The sequence below is a fragment of the Passer domesticus genome, chromosome 7, assembly GCF_036417665.1.
Source record: "Passer domesticus isolate bPasDom1 chromosome 7, bPasDom1.hap1, whole genome shotgun sequence".
NCBI lineage: Eukaryota > Metazoa > Chordata > Aves > Passeriformes > Passeridae > Passer > Passer domesticus.
The window spans coordinates 6988268-7014006 of record NC_087480.1 but is presented as its reverse complement, the minus strand read 5'-3'; the positions used below and the strand labels follow the sequence as shown (position 1 = coordinate 7014006).

General features: G+C 46.9%; 1 protein-coding gene across 4 annotated transcripts in view; it reads right to left on the bottom strand.

Annotated features, from left to right (window-relative positions):
• GPC3 (glypican 3) overlaps positions 1-25739 on the bottom strand; it is a 138838-nt gene that overhangs the window by 43489 nt on the left and 69610 nt on the right. For all 4 annotated transcript variants that reach the window (XM_064426649.1, XM_064426650.1, XM_064426651.1 and 1 more), the window contains exons 4-5: positions 10478-10611; positions 7767-7892 (exon numbers count right to left, since the gene is read on the bottom strand). In XM_064426649.1, coding sequence (XP_064282719.1) covers positions 7767-7892; positions 10478-10611 — 260 coding nt within the window. The remainder of the gene's footprint in view (positions 1-7766; positions 7893-10477; positions 10612-25739) is intronic.

Sequence of the window (25739 nt, the reverse complement as noted above, 5' to 3'; positions counted from 1 at the left end):
CAGAGGGATGGAGCACTGAGCCATTCATCCTGCTGCTTCTTTGTCACACAGCCACTTAATGCCACCACGCCGACCTGGCAAACACATCTGGAGACTGGACATAAACATCCACAGCACTCGTGAGTTTAAAGATTATGAAGAAATTCCTATCTGTGGTGTCACTGTAAATTTAATTCAAACCACTGGTGGAACTCAGAAGTACATTGCTGAAAGGTCTCCTGTGGTTTCAGATTTAATCAGGAAACTCCCACAGGTTTTAGCAAGAGCAGAACCAAGCCCACTTGGTGCATCCCTAAATTAATACAATCTCTCTCCTATACAGTTTTATACAAACAAACACAATAGCTTGGGTTTGAGTGGGCGAAATCCCTTCTGAAATCCACGCAACAGCTGCCAGAGAGGATTTCTGTAGCCTACACAATGTAGTACAGGAGGGAGGAACACAGTACTACAGCAATACTATACTGTAAGTCCATGTCCAGAGACTGAAACTGTTCTCAGAAGGTTCTGCTGGGGTTGTGAGGACCTCAGATCAGCCTTCCCAGGGGAAAAAGTCTACTAAGAGAAGGAAGCAAACCTGAAAGCATTAGCAGAAGGATTTGTCCCTAAATCAAGGATGCTGGAGAAATGCAATGTCACCTCCTGGTGCTTCCCACCTGGCCAGACACAAGGGTATGTACCTGACCCAAAATGAACCATTTGCACCACTACACAAGTTAATTTGAAGCAGCAAGGCAATGGGCCCAAAGCTGCACATCTTTGAGCATGAACTGCAAAAAAGGAGATGCAGGGGGACCTGCTACATCCTCCAGGCAGAGACTTGGTCCTGTGTGACTCGGGTGCTTTGGGGGACACTCCTCCAAGCTGAGACCTCCTGGTGTGCTCAGGTACAAGGGGGACACCAGCTCCTCTCAGCTGTGCCACTCTCTGCCCCAGCACCAGCCTGGAGTGGCCACATGCAGTGGGATGCAGCCAACCAAAGGGTTAAAAGCTTTGAAATGTAGCTTCAGTGAGAGACCTGCATTCCTGAAATGCCAGAGAAGCTGGAAAAGGCAGCTGGCACCCCTCCCTGCAGCCGGGGCCAAGCAGCCTGGCCTTAATATGGCAGAGGGATGCCTTTGCAGACCCCAACAAGCTGGGGGTCCCAGGACAGCACCCTTGCAGGCTCCTCTGCATCCCCCCCAAGCTGAAGGGCTGGTGGGCTCACAGGCAAAAAAGCCAAAGCACCACCTTCCTCCCATGTTCTCCAGTCAGTGCAGAAAAAGAGAAATCTCTGAGCCACCTCGAGCTGGTTCCAGCTTGTGCCAATAAAGCAGCCCCTTCTGCAGGACACTTGTGCCACTTCGTGAAACCCATCTCGTGCCTCTGGCACGGTGATTGATACCAGCAGGGAACAGCAAACATGCACAGAGGATAAAGGCCCCACCCCAGTCCCTGGGGTCCCTGTGCCGAAGGGGTATCAGTGCTGCAACATGAGCACGGTCTGGCTCACACTTCATAAGCAAAGCCCAAAATACTTTTGTCTTTGACGTGTCTCAACGTCAGTCACAGCATCTCCTTGCCTGGGCTCCCTGGGCTGGGGATATGGTATTTTCCAAACACAAATGTCACATTGTTAAATGTGCTGATAAGCAGCTCTCATTAAAAATGACTTTAAGGACAACCACCTTGCGAAAACACCAATAATCTGAAGGTTTCTGTGGGGAGAGTACAACTGCAGACCCTTCCTGCTTCTTCTCATCCCCAGACATAAATGCCCAAGCATGCTGTCAAATTGAGGGATTTTCCTCTCCTTTCCTCTCCACCATCCACAAATGTCTCCTGTGAATGTTTGGTCTTTCCAGCCCAAATGCAGCTCATTCCAAGCTTCCATTTCAGAGCAGAGAAGACAAGATGACAAATGTTATTTAAACACATGGCAATGAGTGTAAGATGTGTGTTCATCCTACTCAGCCCTGCTAGGCTTTGAGGTGAGTTACTGCAATGCCTGTGTGATTTAGAGAAAGTAATCCCGAAAGTCAAACATAAAGAATTACACCTTTTAGAAAAAGGAAAGTAAGTATGTCATTCAAATAACAATTAATTTATGCCTGCCTTCCAGTTGCGAATTATTTATTCAAATGTATCTCCAGTTTAAATAGCACAGTATCCCTCACAGCCTCTCCCTCTACTATCTGTGTTCCCTGAATTATACCTGTCAGAGACAGTGGGTGGGGGACAAACATGACACAGACACAACACAGCACAGAGGTTTCATTGCACAAGAGTCAGTAACTGAGTTTGAGAGAGCAACATTCCCCCAGACCCCCAAAGCTGCTCTGCAATTCAAGATGTGACTTACTACAGATCATGTGGACTGGTGACATCGAGTCCTTACCACACAGGAGGCAAAAGAATTGAAAAAGGGGGAGAAAGGGAAGAAAAGTTCTGCCACGCATCCCCCTCCTTACATGAACCCAGCCCTTACTCCAACTGGTTTCTTCATGGGTCAGTAAAGGTGGGTACAGTGGTGAAGCCACTGAACATTTTACTCTCTGACCCTGCTAATTTCTGGTTTAGTGAGACAACCTCAGTGTCACATCAGCAGTGGGGGCCAAAATACTTGAAAAGCTGTTTCCAACTCATCCTGCCCTGGATGTGCTCACAGACCTCCAAGAAGAGGTGACAGTTTTTTCCCCTGACAGTTTCCTCTCTAAAGACAGGTGGTCCAGAGACATCTGGTAGTCCCACCCCATCCCAGACATGGCTGGTGTGGGGTGCAGGTCCACCCCAGCTCTTCCCTCCCACGTGGGGTGTGCGTCCCCACCATCCCACGGCCATATGGAGGCATCTGTGTCATGGGAGTGCAAGAAGCAGGGGAGAGGTGGGGTGTGAGGCTCCCAGGTGCCTTCCTGGCTTTGTTTGCTCGCCTGCAGAGAGTCCTTGCAGTCACTGCGGAGCTCCTGATGCCGCAGTCAATTTACACCACCAGCAGCTCCAAACAAGCTGCTTCAAAAGCAGCCAGGAGGATCCAAGGCTCTCAGTGGGGAGTGTTCTCACCTAACTAAAAAGGAACCATTTTCTGCTGGATTTCCAAATATCAGCACCTGGAAGCCTCTGAGAGCCCCCTCAGATCCTGCTGTGTCAGTTCCCTGCCAAGAGAAGAGCTGCTTCTTCCCAACTCCCCACACAAAGCTCACAGCCAGTGAGTGCTGCAGGTGATGCCTTGGTCATGAACCTGAGGTCTCTGGGAGATGGGACTTCAGAAGGAACAGCAAAAACTGGAATATTCATAACAAAACAATGGGAGGTGATAGCCTGAAGTCTCCCTCTATTTTTATTTCAGTTCCAGACAAATAGATTATGGAAAAATTGCTAAACCTGAGACCAGGCAGCAGGATAGAAGAAGATTCATTATCTTCTTTTCTGAAATACTCTGGAAATTATCATGGCCACTCAATAACCCACTGAATTTGCCTACTATTCTTTCATTATAGCTCATACTTGCTACAAAGCTGTGTTTTATGGGCTTGAAAAGTTATACAGCCCCCTCTTTGGGGATTCCATTGGATCAGATATTTTGCAGCACTGCCAGAAATAACCAAACCCTTCATGAACTAAAGGGTTATTGCTGGCATGGAATTTCCTTTGTTCCAATTACAGAATCTCATTTTTCTGTCTTGCTTCCAATTGTGCTTTCATTGTTTATGATTTGTATGATTAAAACAAACCACAGTACGTTGGCAACAGCAGGGAAACATGAGACTTCTAGCTTGAAGAAGAGAATCTGGCAAGGTGCTAAAAATATATTAATTTTGAATTGGTACAAAGAAAACAAGAGTTATGCTGGTGATTTGGATTAATGTACACGTTTGTCTCGAGAAATTTGGAAATGGCAGTATCTAACAGTAAGCCTTAATGTGCTTACAAGTTTTGCAGTGGGCAGATGTTGCTGTCAATCTATTCAGAACAGCTTCAAAAGAATATACTCATGTAAGCAGATTACTAAACTCTGAGAATCTACATTTAATAGGCTTTTAGAATTAAATGCTGCAAAACCCTGATACTATATATAAGTTTGAATCACCTTTCAGATTCCAGCACTGAGCTCCCATAGAAACTGAGGTGAGTTTGATATCTCAACACCTACTTGACTTAAGCTGAAGGCTTTAAATGAGCTAATTACTCAGTTAGGACTTGGTGATAAGAATCAACCTCTGTTTTTTCCTGCTTGGGATGGAGATAAGGATAAGAGAGGCAGGACAACATTTCACCACCTAACACCACCAGCAGGAGGTCTGGTGAGAGGATGGGCCATGAAGACAGAGGAAAGGAAAGGCATCCCAGAAACCCTCACTTAGGCAGTGTGGGATTTTGCTATGAACCTTTGTGGCGTCCCATAAAAGCACAGTGTGTTTTTACACACTCTGAAAAGTGTGAAAAGCAGGAATGTGTTGCCTTTTATGTTTTTCTTCCCACTTTGGCTTATGTTCTTCAACCATGCAAAAGCACAGCAAAAGACACAAGGCACTGCTCTGCATTACAGAAAAATCCACCTTTCCTGTGTGGTTACCACTGTTTGCAAGCAGTCATTTTGAGGCACCATGTCCCTAAATCCACAATAGGGATGGCAATCAAACAAACCCACAGATCAAACCTTGGGAAGGAGGATGAATTCTTGCCAATTTTTAGATGGTCCAATGTGGAGAAGCAAATGATCACAAACGATCACAAAGTAAGATTCAGTTTAAAAAAACACAAGGTATTAGAAGCAGGATAAAATACTCCAGCCTGCTGCTTTGCACTGCAGCTCCAAACTGAGAGGGGCTTAAGAGCAAGGAGGAAACAGAGGATGGTCCAAGGCTCAAATTGGGAAGTGAGACCCAGTGGAAAGACAGTGAGCACATCCAGTCCATGGGGAGGACAGAAACTCTCATTGCCTGTGGGTAACAAAGCACTGGGGTAAACAGGGCAGAGTAAATATCAAACCAGAAGAACCACAGGAGGAGGACTGCAGGGTGCAGAAGGGACTGTTTGCACCAAACAACAGGACACACACTGCTGGTATTATCAAGTCCTTGGGTGCACTGGCAAGGGCTGTGAAGTTGCTATTCCAGGCTTGATTTAACAGGTTATAGGAAAAAGACTTAGAACAACTAACAAATTTTGTCACGACAGGGAGGTCTGGAAATGGATAAATCAGTAGGGCTCTATTCTAACTTAATGAACACTCAGCTACTACATTAAAAATGCAAGAGGTAAATAGCCACAATCCCTACAAGAACACAATCAAATCCTGGACAAGCTCACAGTAACCTTACAGACCCAACAATGGTCAAACAGCTTTATCCACTGCCCACACAGCACCAGACATGGAAACACATGGAAGCATAGAATCCACCACTCTGTCCTGGTCTCCATCTGACCAGCAGATTCAGCAGGAGCTTTCTAGTTTATCCAGGAGCCCAGGGATTGCCTATGCCCTGCTGCGCTGTCCCTCCAACAGAGACCAGGGTTGAAGTACCTCAGGAGGGCCAGAGCTGGTGAACATGAGGCTGCTCCTGTCTGTCTGTAAAGGTTCTGTCCCCTGGTCTCATCCACACACTCTGCCAGGTCGGGTGGCCTGAAGCAGAGCTAGACTGTAACACCACCTGTCCCTGCCCTCCCTTCAATCCTGACCCCAAAGCCCTTGGCCAGCTCCTCATCCATCCCCAGGTGGAACTCCAGCACTCCAGCTGGTCACTGACACAGACACCCCATCCCTGCCACCCCTGCTTGTCCTTTGTGCCCTTCCATGCAACACTCCAGCCACAGGAACCATCCCACCATGTCTCCTCCATCCTTCTTCCTGGCAGCCACCACATATGTGGGACAAGCACCAGGACAGCAGCCTGAAATTAATACCAAGTATTCAAACCACACCAAATTTCTTGCAAAAAGTGGCAAGATGGAGTCTGATCACCAACAGACACACACCAGTCCAGCAGGAGAACAGAATTTCTCCAGCACATAACACACATTCTCAGAATAGCTCGAGTAAGAGCTGCTACACCATGAACAGATGCTTGGCTCCCTCTTGGGGAAAACACTGAAATAAAGGAACTGGCAGCTTGGGGTACTCGAGCACTGTTACCTTACATGCTCCTGATTTTCAGGAATCCTCTCAGACACTCTGAAAGTGATGCCAAGTTGGGAAGTCAAAGCACATGAAGCAGCCAGTGTAGAGATCATTTTAACTACATTTTTACTACATCTTTTCTTCTATTTGAAACATTCTGCAAGTGGGTCCTGGGAGAAGAGCACCCTTGACCATTATCTTAGCTCAGCTTTATTTAGCTGAAGTCTCCCTGCTCACAGCAAAAATCTCTAATATCTGTAAGGGAACTGTTTCTAATATTTCACAGGAGCTGGCAGAGGTGGTGATATCTGTGCAACAGATCAGAGGGGTCAAGGAGAGGAGTGGAAAGGCACAGGCTCTTCAAGAACAGTAGAAGATTTATTCCTTAACTCAGCAGCCAGGGGCTGAAATCTTGGTGCCCCCTTCAAGCACACAGACTTTACCCTCTCCCTGCCTTGCCCCCCTGCATGCCAAGGCACCTTGTGACGTGCCATACTGTGCCCACGATGGTCCCCCAGTGTTCTCCGCAGAAAGCTGAAGGCCATCCATCACCTGAAGTCATGCTGGATGTGCAGACAGCTCTGAATTTGCATCTGCAGGAGGATCTGGACTCAACACCCTCCCACTGCCACCACTTCACCCAGCTGTGGCATCAGCCAGACCAAGGCCACTGGCTGTGACCCCAGGGAATTGTTGTAAGCCAAGACCTCACCCCAGCTCCCCTCTCCAGAGCTGCAGTGTTTGTAGCCCTGCTTTAGAAGTTTTAATTAACAATCAGTGAGATAATATTGAAATAATCTTTTTCTTTCCAATTTATTGTCTCAGGCATGGAAACCCAAGATTTTCCAGAAATAAGTGCCAACAGAGGACACATTTTTCCTTAGGCAACCTAAGTACATTTTACTAAGCGTGTGATCTCAGATGTTGAGTCATTTTTTTTCTAAATAGAGTTTGATGCTATTTTGGTCTATTCAGTGTTTCAGGTCAGTATTGCAAGTACAGGCTAATTACCACCTGAAGTTACTGATCAAGAAGTCATAATTAATATCTCAACATTTCACCACTTCCTGATCTTATTTCTATTTCTTCCCTTATGCAAACTACTTAATAGCAAAAGATGCTTTGCAAAGTAGGGTGATTAGAGGAGATTTATGTATAATTATAAAAAATATTTCCAAGTTCTATTTCCACATTATTTAACGTTCCCAAGGGGCATTTTTTGCAAGAAAAATCTTCATTTCTATTAACACTTCCTTCCTCTTCATGGGATGAAGCCTGCACATGCCTGCCTCTGTTAACCTCAATTTCCACCAAAATTGAGGAGTGAAATGGTGAGTGGGGCTGGGCAAAGTAGCCACAGGATGAGCTGGACCAAGGGCTCTCCCATGGGAGCAGTGTCCAGCTGCTGCTGCTCTCCTGCCCCTGGCCCACCCTGACCAAATCCCATCGTGGATGCAGAGTTTTCACTACACAGAGGACTCAGTGGAGGGCAGCACACAACCACTTGTATCTGTGCAGACCTCACACATCCCTCTGAGCTGCAGCTGCACTCTGCTCTGCACAACAACCCTGAGGGAGCAAGTCATGCCCTGTTCAGACTGCTCCTGTGCCTGGTTAACAAAAGAGGAGCAGGATGGAGGAGAAGGAGGGCAAGGGAGATGTGATTCACCTCTCCACGACTTCTTGTCCATTCCAGCAAAGGGTGTCATTCTGAACAGCAGAGCTGTGGTTGCAGATGTACTCTGGCAAGCTGCTGTAAAAACTGCTGTGGGACTTCAGCTTTGCAATCAGTTCCCTGGAAGAAAGGGAAAGAAAAGGGTGCTCAGTTAAAAGAAGAAGAGAAGACGGGGTTGGTGCATTTTAACCAGTGAAGGTAGCCACACAAACACAACATCGAAGCAGCTAGGTGCAAACAAACCACAAAGCATCAGTTTTATTTCCAAACCAAAGCAGCTTTTTCTGCTTTTCCTTGATGTTATTCAGTCAAAGGCTGAACCCATGTTTCCCAGGTCAAAACTGCTGGTGATGGGGAGGGATGTGGTGGGGCAGCAGAATCTCAGCCCAACTCTGCACCAGGAAAAAGTCAGACACAGTTTCTGCACTCTCACAGCACCTAAGGAAAGGTGCCACTGGCTCAGGACACACATCCCTGGGGTACATCTGAGCAGCAAGGGCTCAGGCTTCAGTGTCCCCTCTGCTTTGCTTAAGGCAACAGAGGCCCTTCAGGGGCTTTTTCTGGCTGACACTGGCCATCCAGCATTGCTGCAAGGGCAGGGGGTATTTCTGGTGGTGGACCAGAGCTGACACCCTCAGCACAGACCTGTACACATGGCTAAGGCTGTGCTTCATGCTGCACCATCAAAAGGACACGGTTTCAAGGGATGCACTGGGCTGGCCAAGGGGGTCACAGTCTGCATTCAAAGGGGCAGGTTACATCATCAAAGTGGTAGGCAGGAGGAGCTGCAGAAGCAGTGCTTGCACCACACAGAGGGGATGTGAATCAGGCTGTCACATCCCAGGCTGACCATGGGATTTCTGATGTTTCCAGAGAAGTCACAGAGGCTCTGGAGTGGGATGTGACATCCCCCCAGCCTAGCTCTGATCCCTCAGGAACACTCAGCAGCTGTCACCAGGGAACAGTAGCAGATTTAATTAGGTAAATAGCACCAAAAGTAAGATAACATGAATATCAGGAATTGGAGGCAGTAAGACTTGGCCTCACAGCTGTCTTGTTTGGTTTCAGCACATTTCCCCCTTTGGCAAGGGGGTACTGCCCAGCCTCCTTCCTCCGTGGAAGGAATGATGAGGAATTAGCCCCTGGAGCAGGCAGCACTCTCGGGGCATCCCCCGGGGGCTGCACAGGGTTATCCGTGCCCTGCCAGGTTTACCCTGCAGGACAAACCCTGCTGCCAGGGTTACCCGTGCCCTGCCCGCGGTGACTGGGGAGTGCCCTGCGCTGTCAGGCAGTTCGGTGTGCAGGGGGTGTCCAGCTCCCTCCATTCTCCTTGCTTTGGGATCCCGCGGGCTCCCTCTCCAGCCAGAGCCCGTGACAGCCAGCTGGGGGCAGGCGACACCAGCAGAAGGAGGCACCAGGAAGGCTGTGCTCTGTGCTGGCTGTCGGTGGGGCTGGCACAGGGTCCCTGGAAGGGTCCCTGCCTCTGACCACCCAGCACATCCTATGCACCCACCCTGTCACCGCCCATGCAAATGAACAGGTCTGCCTGATGAGCCAGAGCCCCTCCCAAGGGTGGGAATTCAGCCTACAGCCCCTGCACAAACCCAAGGGATGCTTCAGGCAGTCGCCTCCTGCATCCTTCTCCTGCTCTAACAGTGGGGCAGGGTCCAGCCAACACCTGTAAAGCCCAAATGAGGTGAGACCTGGGTCATCAGTTATGGCAAGCCCCAAGCAGAAGCCTCACTGCCCGTGGCACTCAGCTCCTCACATCCCAGGCTCTGCCGTGCTCCTCTTCCACAAAGCCCAGCAGAGCAGGCAGAAGGAATCATTCCTGGGAAGCAGAGCTCCCTGCAGGGCAGGGAGGAACTCCTGATATCTGCAGGTATGAACCCATGTAATTCATCTCAGCAGATTTCATGAGCCTTCAGAGTCTTCAAAGGACATCTCTGTCAGAGCCTGGGCTGTGTAACCTCCGACGTGTTGAGACAAGGGAGGAATGCAAGCCCTGGTGCTGTATCTCATGGGAACAGGATCAAGAATGTGGCCCTGTTAGTCTTCAGAGAGAAATCCACCCAACTTAGTCTATTGCCAGTTTCAAAAATTGCCCAGCTTGCTTGTTTCACTTCCACAGGGATTTTTCTTTTATTCAAGACAGAAGTAAAGGCACTGCATATCCCTGGGTGTGTTTTCAGATCCGGAGGGGAGATGCTGCTCCCTGACACAACAGTGTGAGCCCACTTAATTACAGCTTCTACTTACATGGGGAAGGAAGCACAGTCCCAGCAGTGGAGGCATCTGCTTCCTTTGAAAATATTCAGTAAAAGGCTGTTAACATCTCTGAACTACCTTAAAACACTACACAAAAAGCATGAAACATATTCCCCTTACCTACACACAGTGTACTACATAACAATTCAATCTGGAGTGACCATTTCTATCTATAACTACACCTGTGAGTATTTCAGACACTACAGCAGTGCCCAAGAAACCCAGACAAGGCATTTGGTGTATTACCCTGGGTGCACTAGGTGAGAAAACCCACGTGGATGCCTCATTGCACTTGAGAACAGCTCTGATGCTCAGAACCAGATTTATGGGTAAGGGAAATAAGGAGCTTTTCCATCTGCTTCCACAGGGCCATTCCATATGGTGGCTGCTCCTGCAGCCCATCCAGCAGGCTCCACACTCAGCCTGAGCATTCTCACCTCCTCCTGCTCGACAAAGTTTCTTCTTGCTCAACGTGAGTCACTTTCAGGACTTTCTTGTCAATGAAAAGGTCTTCTGGATAATTAGCTGATCGGATCTGCCTCTGCTGAGCGTGGCCACACAACCGGCTGATCTGGAAAACACAAACACAGCAGTGTGAGGAGGAAGTGTTGGACTGCAGGGAAACAGCTGAGATGCACACTGGCACCTGCACATGAGCTGCTATCCTCCTGTCATCTCATCTTGCTCATAGCTCAGCAAGCACCTGAAAGCAGAATTCTGTCCTAAGGTTACAACCTGGTATAAAAGGGGATGGAATGCAGGAAGATTCAGGCAAAATGCCATTGAAGAGTCCCTGTGGCTATCACCTGAGCTGCAGGTGTGACAGGCAAATCTTCCTGTGTCAAGTTAAACTTAGTCTGGCAGGAGAGTGCTTGACATGTTCCCTGCTCCTTCCTTCCTGACCACACCATCTCAAGGCTCTGAACTCCAGCCCTCTAGTCAGACTATCAGGAAACACCTCACCTCTGAAGGAAAATCCTCAGACCCTGGTTCTGTATCTTGAGGTAGCTGAGCATCTGCACAGACTGCACTGCAGATGCCCAGGGATGAGCATCATACACATCACTACTAATTAAAAAACCCAGGGCCTAAAACACAGCAAGCACTGGGGCCACAGCCCAGTCGTGTTGTGGGAGGCCCTGATTAACAGGGCTCTGCTAATGGCACAAATTAGCTCATTAGCATAGAGATTATTTGGGAACTGCCTGCAGCAGTGAGGGAAGGAATCCAAAGCGCCTCATTCAAACTCTCTTGCAAGGCCACTGTCCCAACACTGACCCAGCAGTGGCCACTGCTGCAGTCCCTGCTGTGGGTGGGTTTGCCACCATTTCCTTCTCTGGGACACTACCAGGGCACATCTGTCCCCCTGTGGCACCACTGGCACTGTCAAAGTCTCCTTTAGATGCACCCTGTGCTGCTCTTGCAGGACTCACCCACGCTGGCTGTGAAAGGAGCTTGGCTGATTGTGGGGACCACAAAGGCACCACAGCTAACAGCACCCTCACTTCCTCTGAGCCTCATCCCACCACCCACATTCAGGCTTGGGACCAACCACACACCCATGAAATGCCTGTTCCTGCAGCACCTCATTTATCTCCACACCACGTAGACTCAAGGCAATCCCAGTGAGCTGCACACCAGAGGTTAAAAGCACACCTGCCACCCAAAGCTACAAGCATCTGATGTGTAAAGAGAAGAGATTAATTCTGTTCTATTACATCCTACATTTGGGTGGGCAAATAAATTAGTAATGTCACATCTTTCATTATCAAGAGCAGCACAGTTTGTTTGCTCAGGCTGCCGTGTAACAAAGAGTAAAACAGAAACCTTCTGGGAGCTGGGCACTGCAGCTTCTGTTCACATCACGGTGGGAAGAGATGCTGCCACCAGTCCTCCTGCACCTGCAGTTTCCTCTGCCAAAGCAGTTCCTCCTGCAGCTGCCAGAGGAGCAGTTTCTGCAGCATCTTACCTGGTTTTTCCTCTTCTGTCCTCCCTTGGCTGTGCCGCCTCTCTGCCTTGCCAAAACCAAGTTTTGCAGAAGAATGTATCAGCCCTACTGCCCTTCCTAAATCACCTGGCAGGCTTCAAAAACAGAGGGAGGGAGGGATTCAGAAAATGGATCACATTTTGTGTTATTTTCTTTTGGGTAACAAAAAGCCTTTTGGGCTTTCTGTTAAGCACTCATCCCTTTCATATGTTTACAGGTAGTCCCCTGATGCAAGCAGACAGGAATAGGAGGAAATCACAGGACAACAGGAGACCTGGAGAAGGATTTAGGATCTGAGACCCCCTCACTGTGGAATGGGCCTCATGTCCCATGCCCTCTCTATACAGGCTGGTGCCACTGTCCCTGCAAAGGACAGGACAGCAGGACAGTGTCAGGATGCTCATGGGTCTCTGTGGGCTTTTCCTCTGCCCAAGTCAGAGAGAGACCTGCCATGAAACCTCCTCCAGGGAAACACAAGATAAACAAAAGCTCCAGGACAGTGGGTACAGAGGAAGCAGTGCCACAAAGCAGCATCACTGCACCTCTGAATGCTCACATAAAGTGGAGAAGTGGGAAAAGGTCAGACACTTCAAGTTGCCGTTTGTGATGACTCCCTTTGATTCTCTCCAACTCTGTGAAAATTCCCCCAGTCCCTTTCCAAAGCCCAGTTTTCAGCTGGCAAAACCTACCAAACCCTGAGAGAAGAGCAAGTCCAGGATCAAGGCTTTTCCCCAAGGATGCAGAGAGGCACTGAATGGGAGGGGAGGGTCAGAGTGACAGCGTGAACAATGGCAGCACCCCAGAGCTGCTTCAAACAGCAAAGGGACCCAGCAAAGTGGGGATGCTTCATCCCCCACCCAGCACTGGAGGCAGCTCAGCCCCTCTGCTCCCAAGTCCTGCTCAGGAGCTGCAGCTCAGCTGCATCCTCACAGCCCCACACGGCATCTGGGTACCAAGGCTCCAGGATTCATTGAATGAATAAGGCTGGAAAGACCTCTACAATCATCGAGTTCAATGGCTGATCAAGTCAAATCATTGATCACCAAGTCCAGCCATCCCTCCTGTGGGATGAAACCATGAACAGGATTGTGTTAATAAGGCTGGAAAGACCTCTACAATCATCGAGTTCAATGTTTGATCAAGTCAAATCATTGATCACCAAGTCCAGCTATCCCTCCTGTGGGATGAAACCATGAACAGGATTGTGTTAGCTCTGACACGGGACAGCAGATGAAATCTTTGCAGATAGAAGGATGCACTGCTCCAACTTTCCTCCAAGTTTTTACTTATTTATTTTTTCAAGCACTAATTAACCTTTTCAGGAAAAAACCCCAACCCTGTAGCCCATCTTGTGAAGTCACAGTGAAATAGTTGTCACCCTTTAGTCAAACAAAAACCCGGCTGAGATTTGAACTTTAAAATAAAGTGAGCGAAAGTAGAAGTAACAGATTGCCTGCTCATTTGCAGGGGCGGCATGGTGTATGCTTTTTGGGGGAGGGAAGGATTTCACAAACCATCTGCCAAAGGCTGCTGGGCCACAAGCAGTCCTAGGACAACAGCTCAGAAATCCTGTTTCAATCTTTCCCTCTTTTTGAGTCCACACTGCAGGCTCAGGAACACATGAGCACAGCTTCCCAGTCTGTTCCTAACCACTGCCATTTTAAAGCAGGCTCCAAAAAGAAAAGAAAAATGCCACTATAGGGCAGTCAGAGAAGGGTTAGATACAAGCTCAGACCTTGAGAAGAAACAAGAGTGATGATTCAGCTCTCCAGGTATTGCTTGCTCTGGCAGGAGCAAGGACAGTGTGGTGTGTCTGCAAGAGGGAGAGCAAAAGGAGGGAGCATCTCTAATCCAGTTGCCAAACTTGTATCAAGCAACAGTGTTTAACAAGTGGTTTCCTTCCAACACACAGATATAAATGTGAAATTCAAAGCAAATTGACAGAACAGAACCACTGGCTCTTCTCCTTGGGCTCCCCATGCTACCAGGGGGATCATAAATATACACCAGCCCTTATCTAAAGTACACTCAGTGCAAGAGCTGTGCCTTAATTCAGAATAGGCTGAAGTTTGACACATTAAGCCACAAAAAAATGACTAAGTAAATCAAATGCCAGAGTGCTTTTTAGACAACAGGAGTTGGACTTTATCTGCCAGGCCACTGAAAAACTGCTGCAAGGGGACACCAGGCAAGAAAAACCTTCCCAAAGCCCTGAGCTTTTACAAACCCCCAAAGCCACCAACACTTTAACAGCCCAAGCAAAATTACCCTGCCCCAGCTCATTAACAAACTCACTAATTACCCAATTTAATTAGCCTCCTCCATGAGGAGTGTGACCCAGGCCACGAGGGGAACACTTTGCCTTCTGAGGAGCCCACGACCCCCTGCTCCACTGCTCTGCTGCAGCCACAGGAGGTGCCAGGGCCAGGCTGGGCTGGGGCCCAGGGGAAGAGCTGGCTCCAAACCCACTGGGCTGCACGCCTGTGATGGCTCAGCTTAGAGGAATCAATTTGAGAGGAGCACAGGGACAAGGCTAATGGAGTAGCACTATCAGCCCACTTTAAGGCTGCCCCATTAATTTAAGGTATAAGAGGTGCCTGAGGACTGCAGGGATCAGATTCACCACCAGCTGAGCTGATGCATGGGTGATCAGCACAGCGCTGATCCACGAGGGTACCTGCCAGCCCATGGAGACTGGGATGACTGGAGTTAATCATCAAAGAAACAATGACCACAGTAGCAGGTTCTGTGCAAAGCATCACAGCCCCGTGCAGCTGGTGGAGGGCACCTCCAGCCTGGCTGTGGCAGGATGGCATCCCCGACACCACTGAGGCTCCTGATGAACCTGCTCTGCTGCCAAGGCACCAGCAGCGTGGCCACATGGGGCAAAAACATCTTATCTTGCACATCAGCAAGGAAATTCAGGGGTGAAAGGATTGGAAAGCAGCGCACCGGGATCCTCAGTGCCAATCTGGGCTTTGCTTTTAAGAGTAAGAACATTTCAAAAGTAATTTTTTAGATGATTTAGAAGGAAAAAAAAAAAGACAAAAAAAGTAGCTAATCAGCTTCTCCTTGGACAAGAAGGGATTGCATTAGACACTGCTGGATACCTGCTGCTGCCACTTCTCATTCAGCCCAGGAGCTCCACTCTGCTCTAAAGGAGAGTTTGCTGTATTTGACCTTTGCTTAAACTTTACATGGAGTTTCCATTTGTCTTTTCTATGAATTCTTCTGCTTATAGATTCATTCTCCAGGAAGACACAGTATTTTTTTCCCCTCAAGGGGATGGCCTCATTTTTGAAGATTTCCTCCCGCAATCTCTTTAGCTCTCCAGAGTTCACATAAGTCATTTTATACTTATTCGTGAGTTTCCTTTGGGAGAAGCCACACATTAAACTGCAAGGAGATTAACTATTATAATTGATTTGAACACGGCTTCCGAAAGGGTGATTTCCTACAGAATGCACAGATCATCAAGAGACCACAGACATGCTGCCTTTGGAGGAACCAACTGATGCCCACTAAACCCCGAGCATCCTTCAGTGATGGAACCCAGTTTGACCAGTGAGGCTGAAAGCCTCAGTAAGGCAGCAGCTTGAATTGGTGCCTCTTCCCCAATTCTTTTTAACAACCTGCTCCACTACACATCACAAGTCTTATTAGCATTATAAAGATCGCATTTGTGCCCCGTTTATCTTCAAAGTCACCATAAAAGTGAACCTGAAGTCTATTACTCAAGTGCTGCTACAGAATTCCGCTTAATTAAATTCTAAAGGGCTTAAACCAAAAATATACATTGCGATGATGTGGGATAGAACATAAACTTTTTAATAGTAGTAACCAAGCACATTTACCATTTCTACAGGTGCAATAAAAATGCTAATATATGTTAATGTTTAGTCTGTGGTTAATGTTTTGTCTTGTTAATTTCCCCAGGGCTTTTATTACTGATTTAAATCTGCCACACTGCCCCAGTGATTGCATCGCCTTCCACAAACAGCGCCGCGCTCTCAAACGAACGCTGATTAACAGGAGTGGAGAAACATTTGGCTAGGACAAACACTCTTATTATATGCTTCTAATCATTAGATACATTTTGTCAGGAAGATGGGAAAGAGACAATTCCCAGCTCCCCCACTCTTCTCGCAGCAGAAAAATGTGATTATGGGCATAAAAATGAATTTACAAGCCTTTATCTTAGGAAGCACATCATTATTAACTAAATAATGATTGTTCTTCTGGTTCCAGGCACTCAAGCAGAAAGAACAAACTGAGTATGGTAACACAGATGTCTTCAATGAACACTCCAACAAAATTCCTCATTAATGGAGTACTAAATGTTATTAATCAGCTCTATAGTATTATGATCTCCATTATTCAGACTGCAAGGATTACATAAGAGACAGCATCCTAACTCACTCATGCAGAGACAGGAATCAGAGGAAGTGACCTACTCTCCGTGCTGAGGAGAACATTTAATAATGCATCACCCTTAAATAATGCAACGCTATAATGTGTAAAATGCACACAAACACTAATGCTTAAAATAACAGAGGGCCTGTCACACCAGTGCCCATGGTGACACCCAACACATGCTGCAAACATGGGCTACAAACGCCCAGGGACCCCTGCAGCCACCAGACCAGGTTGTGCTGAAGGCCATCACCACCTGGTTTGAAGACCAGCTCCTTCAAACTTCTACAGAACCACAGAGGCATTAAGGAGACATTTTTCAAAGTAAATGTAACTTAATTTTTTCTAGAATGGATTGGGTTGGAAGGGACCTTAAAGATCATCTAGTTCTTAATCCCGACTGCCAACCTTCATATAGAGGATCACAAAATGCTTTGCAGAGGGTCATTGTCACAGCAGAAACACGGGGCCCAGCAAGGACTGGTGGGACTGGTTCTCAGGGAAGGAGCAGGAGGGCTCCACACACAGCCACGTGTGTGGATGTGACACAGGTGACACAGCAGCTGGCAGGTCTGACACATGGCACGGCTGCACCATCACTCTACCCCAGAGACTGCACAAGGGTGAGGTGCACCAGCTCAGCAGGGCAGTGGGGAGCACAAGGGACTTTCTATGGGTTTCAATCCTTGCTGCCAATTGTTGAAGCTGCAGGATTTCCACTGGCACATCCCTCTGCTGTGCCAGGGTTCACATGCCTTAAATGGGAAAGAGACAACCACTGCAGCTCCAATCACTGCTCCCATCAGGACACACCACCCTGTTCTCAGGAGGATGTGATGGTCAGTGTGCCACACAAGTGCTGCAGCACACAAGGCACCTCCACGGCATCCCACCACATCCCAGCCCTTGCACTGACCCAGCTTCCCCCAGCACAGGATGCCCTTTCCCTCAAAGGAACCGTGACCTCAGCTTGAGTCGAGCCCTTTCAAACCTACATAAAATAATGCAAACAAGATGTTTCTTCTCTCTGGCGTCCCCAGCATGGAGTGTTTAATCCACCAAAGAAAGCAGCTTTGTGTTTCAGCAAAAAGCCTGTTTATTGTTATTTATAGGTAGAGAGGAAGTCGGACTAAATGATCACAGTTGTTCCTTCTGTCTTTATAATCCATGACATATAATTAAGGCACAACTTCTCGAGTCAGCCTTTCTCACCAGCATTTTGTTAATTCCGTATTTAACACAGAATTTGGTATTTCAGTTTGGATGTTTGGACCTGAGCAGCAAACCGCAGGGCAGGCAGCTGTAGCCCCAGCTAGGGCCCAGACCCAACCCAGCCAACCAACTGGGAGAATCAAGAAAAAAAGCATTTGCTTAATTTTTGGCACACACTTAAGCAGTTTTCCTATGTGCAGACATTTCCTGGAACAGGGCCCTGCAGCATGCTAATGCACCATTATGGTTTTAACTTAGATCTGCGCAATCTGATATTTCTTAGACAACCAAACTAAGACTGTATTCTTGGAAGAAGTCAGCCTTGCCTGGAAGGTTACAGCAGAGCAAAAGGGAAGATGGAGCAAAATCCAGAGAAATACAGAACACATCAGACTGACTAAAGGCAGGTTCAGGAGCAGAAGGTGGCAGTGCCCAGAGTCCATCTCCTGGTGGAGCCCCATGCCCCCAGGGTGCTGCATGGCTGATGGGGCAGCACAGCAGAGGTGGGGACACGGCTGCTCCTGACCCCAGGCTGCTGCTCTGCCCCTGGGACTGATTCCCTGAGGAAGCTGAAGATGCTCCAAATCCAAACAGCTGATTTCAACATTAGCACAATCATCTAACCTGACAGAAAATTAGGACTCAAGGTAGCAGAGCCCACTTCTGCTGAGGATGCTAATAAACACAATTGAATTATACAACTGCATTCTGTGCGTGCTCTAACACACAATTGCTACTATGGGTCCCTAGAAGACCCTCCTATTGCAGGCAATTAAATCCACCCCATCACAACAGACTGAGAAACAAGGAATTGGCTTGAGGGATCACCAGTTTTTACCAAGATCTTAAAAAAACCCTCGCTGGGCAAAGGCAGGCAGCACGACAGCTCCAGGCAATCGCCACGAGCTTGTTATTTTCCTTCCACGGGTTAATCGGTTTCCTTGGCAGATTTCTGTGGGTTTTAATGCTGCACCGTGTTTGTGCCTACGGCACTACAGAAAGGAACAATCCCAGAGAAATAAACTCCTAGCAGCCTAATTTAGAGAGGAAAAACAGATACCTGCCATCAGTCTGGAACACAAGCCAGAGCCAGAGCCTGTAACAGGGTATTTAACAGCAGCCGTGGCAGCTGGGTTGCAAATGTGGTCAATACCTACCAGCCTCTCTTCCCCCCTGCAGCCATGAGCCCAGATTCAATTATTCTTTGAGAAATACTTTGTTAAATAATTAAAAAGTTACTGCATTACTTTTCTCCTTTTTTTTTCCCTTAAACCAGACCGATTCAATTTTGGAAGTATAAAGCCATTATAATGTGTCAGCTAGCAATTAGCTACTGTACACTGTTTATTCTTTAATATAATCTTTGAGTAGAAGGGCAATATTCTCAGAAACGCAGCATTAACTTGTTCCTGAATGACTTTAATATGGCTCTTTTCAAATTACTGCTCATAAAATCTCAGGGAAGAAAAATTTACAGATGATATCCCATCTCCTTAATTAGTTCTCTCTCTCTCTCAGCAATCCAATAGCAAGTGTAATATTTATTTAAAATAGAGCACATGGGGCTTACCACTAAATCTGCTGTAACTGGTGATATCAAAACAAGCAGGTAAAGGCAATGCCTGTTTTGCAGCCTGCACAGGCCATGTTCACAGGTACACACAGCTTTTCAGATTTATATTTCAATAAATTCTCGTACTGAAACCACCCCAAAGGTTTTTTACACCTCTAAGTACTTTTTGCTATAAAATGCCCTTCTCCCTTCCTATGGTGAATGGAAACCCTTCCGACCCCAAAGGGTTTGGCACCCCCCTATTCCTTCCCACTCACCATCCCTTACCATCACCCTACTTATTTTAACCTTCAGACAGAAATAATCCCCCCAGCAGCAACTATTTTCTCCCTCCATCCACCATTCTCTTTCCAAACACCAGTCTCTGCTAAGACAACAAGGCTGGAGCCACCAAAACTCTCCAAATAATTTCACCAGTGAAGTTGTTGAATCTCTTCAGCAGAAAAATGACAAGCATTTGTTTTCTAGCAGAGCTCAGAACAACCTCACTCGTTATGCAGCTCCTGGCAAGGGGGACATGAGGCTTTCCCCATGACCATGCCATGGACCTCCCCAGTGAAAGTCTAAAAGAGAAACATAATAATTATCATTAAGGGAAGGTGGTAAAAATAGCTCCATGCAGCAGAGATTAGCTGCTGGTAAAATTAATCCATTCAAGGCCAACAAAAGGCTTGGGAGAGCCCTGTGTTCCTTTTTTCTTTCTTTTTTTTTTTTTAACTTCATCTGTTGCTTTTTTCTTAAGTTTTGAAGTTACCGGATCCATAGCAATTTTTTCTCCCTGACAGTCAGGCCTAAACTAATCCAATTACAGGTCAGCACCAAGATAATATACCCAAAACATGGCAAAAAAGGTAAAAAGACTCCCATTAGATTTTTGCGTGATAAAGGAATTACATTTTTTCCCAAAGACAAATAAGGCTTATTGAAAATGTAAATCATTCTTTCCTATAAAGATATAAATATCTGCAGGGCTTTTTTGAGACTTTGTTGGAAGACATCTTGTTTTTACATGTACTGTGGTTAGAACAATTGAATTACAGAATGACTTACAACATTAGATTAGTTTCTGCCTGATTGAGAATATCTTTATAATGGAAATCGGTGTGCACTTTTAACCTTGTTACAGTGCTGTATGTCTGATTAATGTATTAAAGGGACTCATTCAATAACAGGCTTTTGCAGACAGAAATTAAATTAATCCAACTTTATCACAACACCTTTATTAACAGCATCAAACAGAGGACTAGTATTTGATTACGAGAAGTGCATTCCGATACATTGATATACAACAATTCCAAAATGAGGTAGGAGAATCACTAGATGGGGAAAAAATTGACTAAACACATGTAATGAATTTTTGTTTATCGTCCTTACTTTCCACCCACCTTGAAAGTTGCAAGCTGGGAATTTCCCCAACTCATGGGAAAGATAAACATCTTACACCAAAATCTACAGCTGGAGAATTACTACATTTCCTTCTGGCCCCAAACAATGGGAATTGCATGAAGCAAGGCTCAGAGATGACCTTCCTGGATGTTTTTTAGCCTCTGCTGGGCAAACCCTTTTGGGCCCATCTGCAGTGAGCTCACGGTGACATTTGGCTCATCAGGGCCACCCCAGCACCCGCTCCTGCAGCCCCACTGCCCTCAGGTGCCTCTGCTCCATGGCTTTTGGGCAGTCCCTCAGGGAGGAGACAGGATGATGACTGAGATACCAGCACAGGCAGCTGGGTATCTCCAGAAATACCTGCACTCTGCTCTCTGGAGAGCAGAGTTTTATTTGTGCAGTGATACAGATCAATATGTGCAATCCAGGAGTTAATAAGCTTCAGAAAGACACAACTTAGAGCACATCAGTCACCCCCAAGTTATCCTCAGTAACCACCCAGCTCTCCAGCTGGTTCTCTCCCGGTCACTAGCTCAGAGCATTGTCTCAGCCTTTGCCAGCAGCATGGAAGAGAACTGGGTGTGAAAATTGATTAGGTTAGGAAGATACACCTGCAAAAAGAATTGCAAAATTTGCCAAGAGCTGCTTTGCTTTTTATTTTCTTTTTATTTTTAAACAGAAATAACTCTGCCCAAGTAGCTGTAGGCTATCAGCACAGCTTTCTGCAGCCAGTCTGCTCTTGCTTAAACAAATCTTTGGAAGATAATGCAGTTAGAAGCAAACTTCACCCACTGAAAGCAGGCTCCGTGCCCTCGGGGGCTCATTAGAGGGGCAACACAACAGGTAGGGATGGAAAAGGCCACCAGTTCTTTTTGCAGTAGCCTCATAGGGCAGTGAGGACCCAGAAATGAGGGGTGCACAGCTGCAGCAGATGGATGAAAAATCTGCCTCAATTGTTCGTAGAAATTTTTTTCCCCAGCAAAACGTATTTAGCATCTTTCATGCCTGGTACCTCAAAGCCACTTTACAATAAGATGCAAAAATGATATAATTCACAGCACCACACACAGGCAGAGAATTCACAATGAAGCAAACCACTCATTGCAACGCAGCCCCTCATCCTGTGCTGCACAAAACAAAACACCGCTGCTCCGCCCGGGCAGCTCTGGGCACCACTCCTGCTTTGCAGAGGGTCGCTTTTAAGTTTCTGGTTTGTTCTTGGCTCATTCATCAGCATTGCTAATGGGAGAGATAGTTCTGGTTTTGAGGCAGCAGCACTCACGGGGGTTACTGTCACTGGAAGTAAACTCAGCGCTGTTAAGATGAAGGATGCCCGGCGAATGACCCCGGGCCGAGGCCTGAGTGCAAACTGCAGTCACGGATAATGAGGCCAAAAGAGGGTTTAGCGTGAAAAGCACCGGGAGATGGATATTGGTGAGCACTACGCTGGTGTTGCGGGTCTAAGCAAGGATAAAAATCTTCAGGAAAGGAAATGGGCCAGAATGTATTTTGCTAATAAAGCATCTATGTTAATAGGGGTTGCAGGAGGCTGCAGCAATCTGGGCAGTCTGCAGGGCTGAGGCTCAGGGGTTTAATCTCCCTGGTAAAAGAAAGACGTGTGGGCAGTTTTAACAGAGAATTCCACAGGCAGCTCCACCATTCCACAGCAAGTGGGCAGGGCAATGGCATGTCTGGAGGGACTGAGTTAAATGAGAATAAAGGCAGGTCGTGCCATGGATATCACTCCTCTGCAGGCTCCTCAGAAGCCAGGGGGATCAGCCCACACCTGACAGTCTCCTGTTTCTGTCATGCACCAGCGTGCAGCATCCTTCAGGTAAACCAAATCTAAATTTCAGCAAGGACCCAGAGCATGAGGCTGGTTTAACTTGGAAGGAAGTTCAGCTGCAAAGCTCATTTGCAAACACAGCCCCAGAGAGAGGGCTGTGCCCCAGCCCTCCCCTTTCAGAGGGGCAGCTCCTCAAAACATCTCTCACAGCTTTTGATGCAGATGAAGCCTCAAGATATTGGAGGGAACTTTCTGAAGCTGTCATCTTTGGTTCAGAATGAAACGCTTTTTTTTTCTGCTTAAATCCAATCTATTTCAAGACCTCCCATTATGTGCTTGACCATTACAATTCATTAAAAAATCAGACAGCCTGAAATTTCAAAGCTTGAAGCTCAGAGGTGAAGGAACAGGCACCCCATACATCCCATCCCTCAATGCTTTGCATGGCATGACCACCAGCTCCCTCCTCTCCTACATCCCAAAGCATCCCAGGTCCAGCTGTGATGAGAGCCAGGAAAAACAAGAGATAAAAAAAAAAAAAAAAAGAAAAAAAAAGAAAGAAAGAAAAAGAAGCTGTTCTGTGCAGTGAAGAAAGCTGCAAAACATTGCAAAGCTGTGTACCCTCATTTCCAGCTGTTAATTCTGTATCCTGCCCCTCTAACTCTGGGAGCTCCTTGTACTGATGCCAGGGATCTCAGAACCAAATATCTTTTTAAACACTCGGGAGCCAGCTGCAAAACAACAAATTAGCTCCTCCACTAAAACAAGGAACACACCAAGGCACAGCACACACAGACAGCCACACAGAACCAGTAATTAATCTGCATGAGGTCTTTAGGCTTGCTCTGACTTCAGCTTGGAAAAGATGCAAGACACCCCATCACACACAAACCTGTGTGCATCTCACTTGCAATGCAGCCAATGTGATCTGAAGGGAGATCAGCCAGGCCCAGTGGGTGCTCTGTGATATTCCCACCCATAAAATGCTGCAGCTCAAAAGCTCTTTTGAGTAGTGGGGATGGAGTTGCCACCAGCCAAGTGATCTGTCTCAAGACTGAAGTCAACAAACAGATTCCTGTGGTCTTCAGTGCAAAGTTGGGTTGGACATCAAACACTCTGTCAAAGGATGCTCCAGGTGCTGCCGTGTGTGCATGCAGGGAGGAAGGGGCACTGTCAGCAGCTGTCTTCTACTTTTTATTTTAAAAAAAGCCTCACTGCAAATTCCCTTGAAATGGCACATTTCAGAGGCCAGAACACATCCAGTTAAAAGGACAAAGGGAAAACAAAAAAGAAAAGTATAATATAAAAATTTACAAATAGAAGGAAAATCAAATGCTATTTTTAAATTAAACCTCTGCTGATGTTCAGTACCACCTCCTCTGGCTTTGCAGGGACAGGTTTGGGCATCACTGGCCACTGCTTCCACCCAGCAGCTCTGCAGAGCCCCACACACTCAGTCTGCTTCATCCAGACCCAATTCAGTGACAAATTGACTCAAACCCTTCCCATGCCACCAGGGCAAGCAGGAGGGCACACCAGCGTGCCACTCCGCCCACACTGGAAAAGGACAACCCTGACCGAAGACTGCCTGCATCCTTACAGGAAAAATTCTTGCTAGCAGTGAATTAATTAATTAATTGTGACACCAATGGTCTCCCTCCCCAGGCCAGACAAGAGGAAAAGCTTTCACTAGGCTGAGAACAACCTCTGAGTCTCACTCCCCTAGAGAGGCGAGTGATGGTCAAGAGCATTCATGCCAAAGTCCCTCCCAAGAATGAGATGCAGGCCCCTGATTTGCTACTGCATATTTGAATACTAAAGCAGAGATTTAAGTCCTGCAGCAGTGTGGCAAAATAGCTGGATCAAAATTGTTGACACTGGGTTACAAAAGTGCAAGCATTAATAACTTTTGCCCTTAATCTTTCAGTACCAGCCAAGACACCAACTTGGGGCTTTCTAGCTCAAAATCAACACCTTGAAATTCACTGCTTTGCCATATGCTACCCCAAGTGTCAGAAAATCTTTACTACCAGAACCTCTTCAGACAACTAATCATAGTACTCCCAAGGTCTTTTCACAGGAATGGGAATGCTGCTGATACTGCCCTCAAAATAAGGTTTATTTTCAGCCTGCAGGAGGAACAGATGCTTGCTTTAACACGCTTATCAGGCACCTTACACTGCCTATCACAAAATGGATAGCTAAATACACAATACACACACCCTGGGATAGTTCTGAGGGGGTCTGAGATCACTGAAAACCAAAACTTCTCCTGTATTTCCAGCTTTAAGTGAAAAATGGAGCTAGCTACCAGAGAGTATTAGAAAATAGCCTGAGGATTAAACTTTGCCAATAAAGAACTTGAAAATACAGAGGCTGTACATCCAGCTGACTCTCCCAGGAGAGATGCCAACAAAAAGCAACCCACATTAAAAGTACAAAGAAACCGATCTCGGCGTCTCAGAGGGAAGGACTTCGCAAACAGCGCTGTCATTTCAAAGCTTTCCCCACAAAGCTCTTGCCAGCTCTAGTACAGACAGAAAAATCCATTAGCAGATAGGAAAACTCACCAGAGCTCCCTGTCAGGGCAACCTGCTGAGCAAAGCAGCTTCCAGCAAGTCACCAGGTGGGATGGCCCCAAAAGCAGCTCCTGGGCAGTATTTGGGGAAAACCAGCCTGCCATCACTGTGCTGACAAATGTACTAAATCTGTGTATGGCAATGGGTGATATTTTCATTCCTGGGTGCCAAAAGTCCTTTTATTCACATATTCTTGATTTTCAGCCCTGTGTATCTGCTGGAACTGCTGTTTTGAGCACACACTGCAGCAATGTTTCTGTGGTGCTACAATCAACCAAAGCCTCATTATCTTTACAACACACTCATGAACTCCCTGCCAGGATTCCCTAAAAATCTAGGGAAGCAAGGGTCCAGTTTTCCTGCCTCTGAGGCTTCCCAAGGCCATCAGAGCTGGGCTCACACCAAGCACCCTGAGCCAGGTGAGATGAGCACTTCAGCTTTGGGATAGCATCAAACCAGCCTGCACAATGGTACCCCAGCAGCACACTGTATAACCAAGTTAACCCAGACCTAAAGAGTCTTTTAAAGGTCTTTGCAGGAAAGTAAAGCAGCAAGGATCTGCTCACAGGACAAGCACACTGGGAATTGCATGCTGCTCCCATATAGCACTGGCACCTTTCTGCTTCCCTCCTGGCAAGTGGTTGAACAAAGCTCTGGTTAATTTTGCAATTTATTAGGATTTTCTAGAAACTCAGTCATCAGTTCTGAGTGAAAAAAAAAAAGACTTTGCTGAGCTCCCTGATCTTCCCTTTCTGGGCAGTGC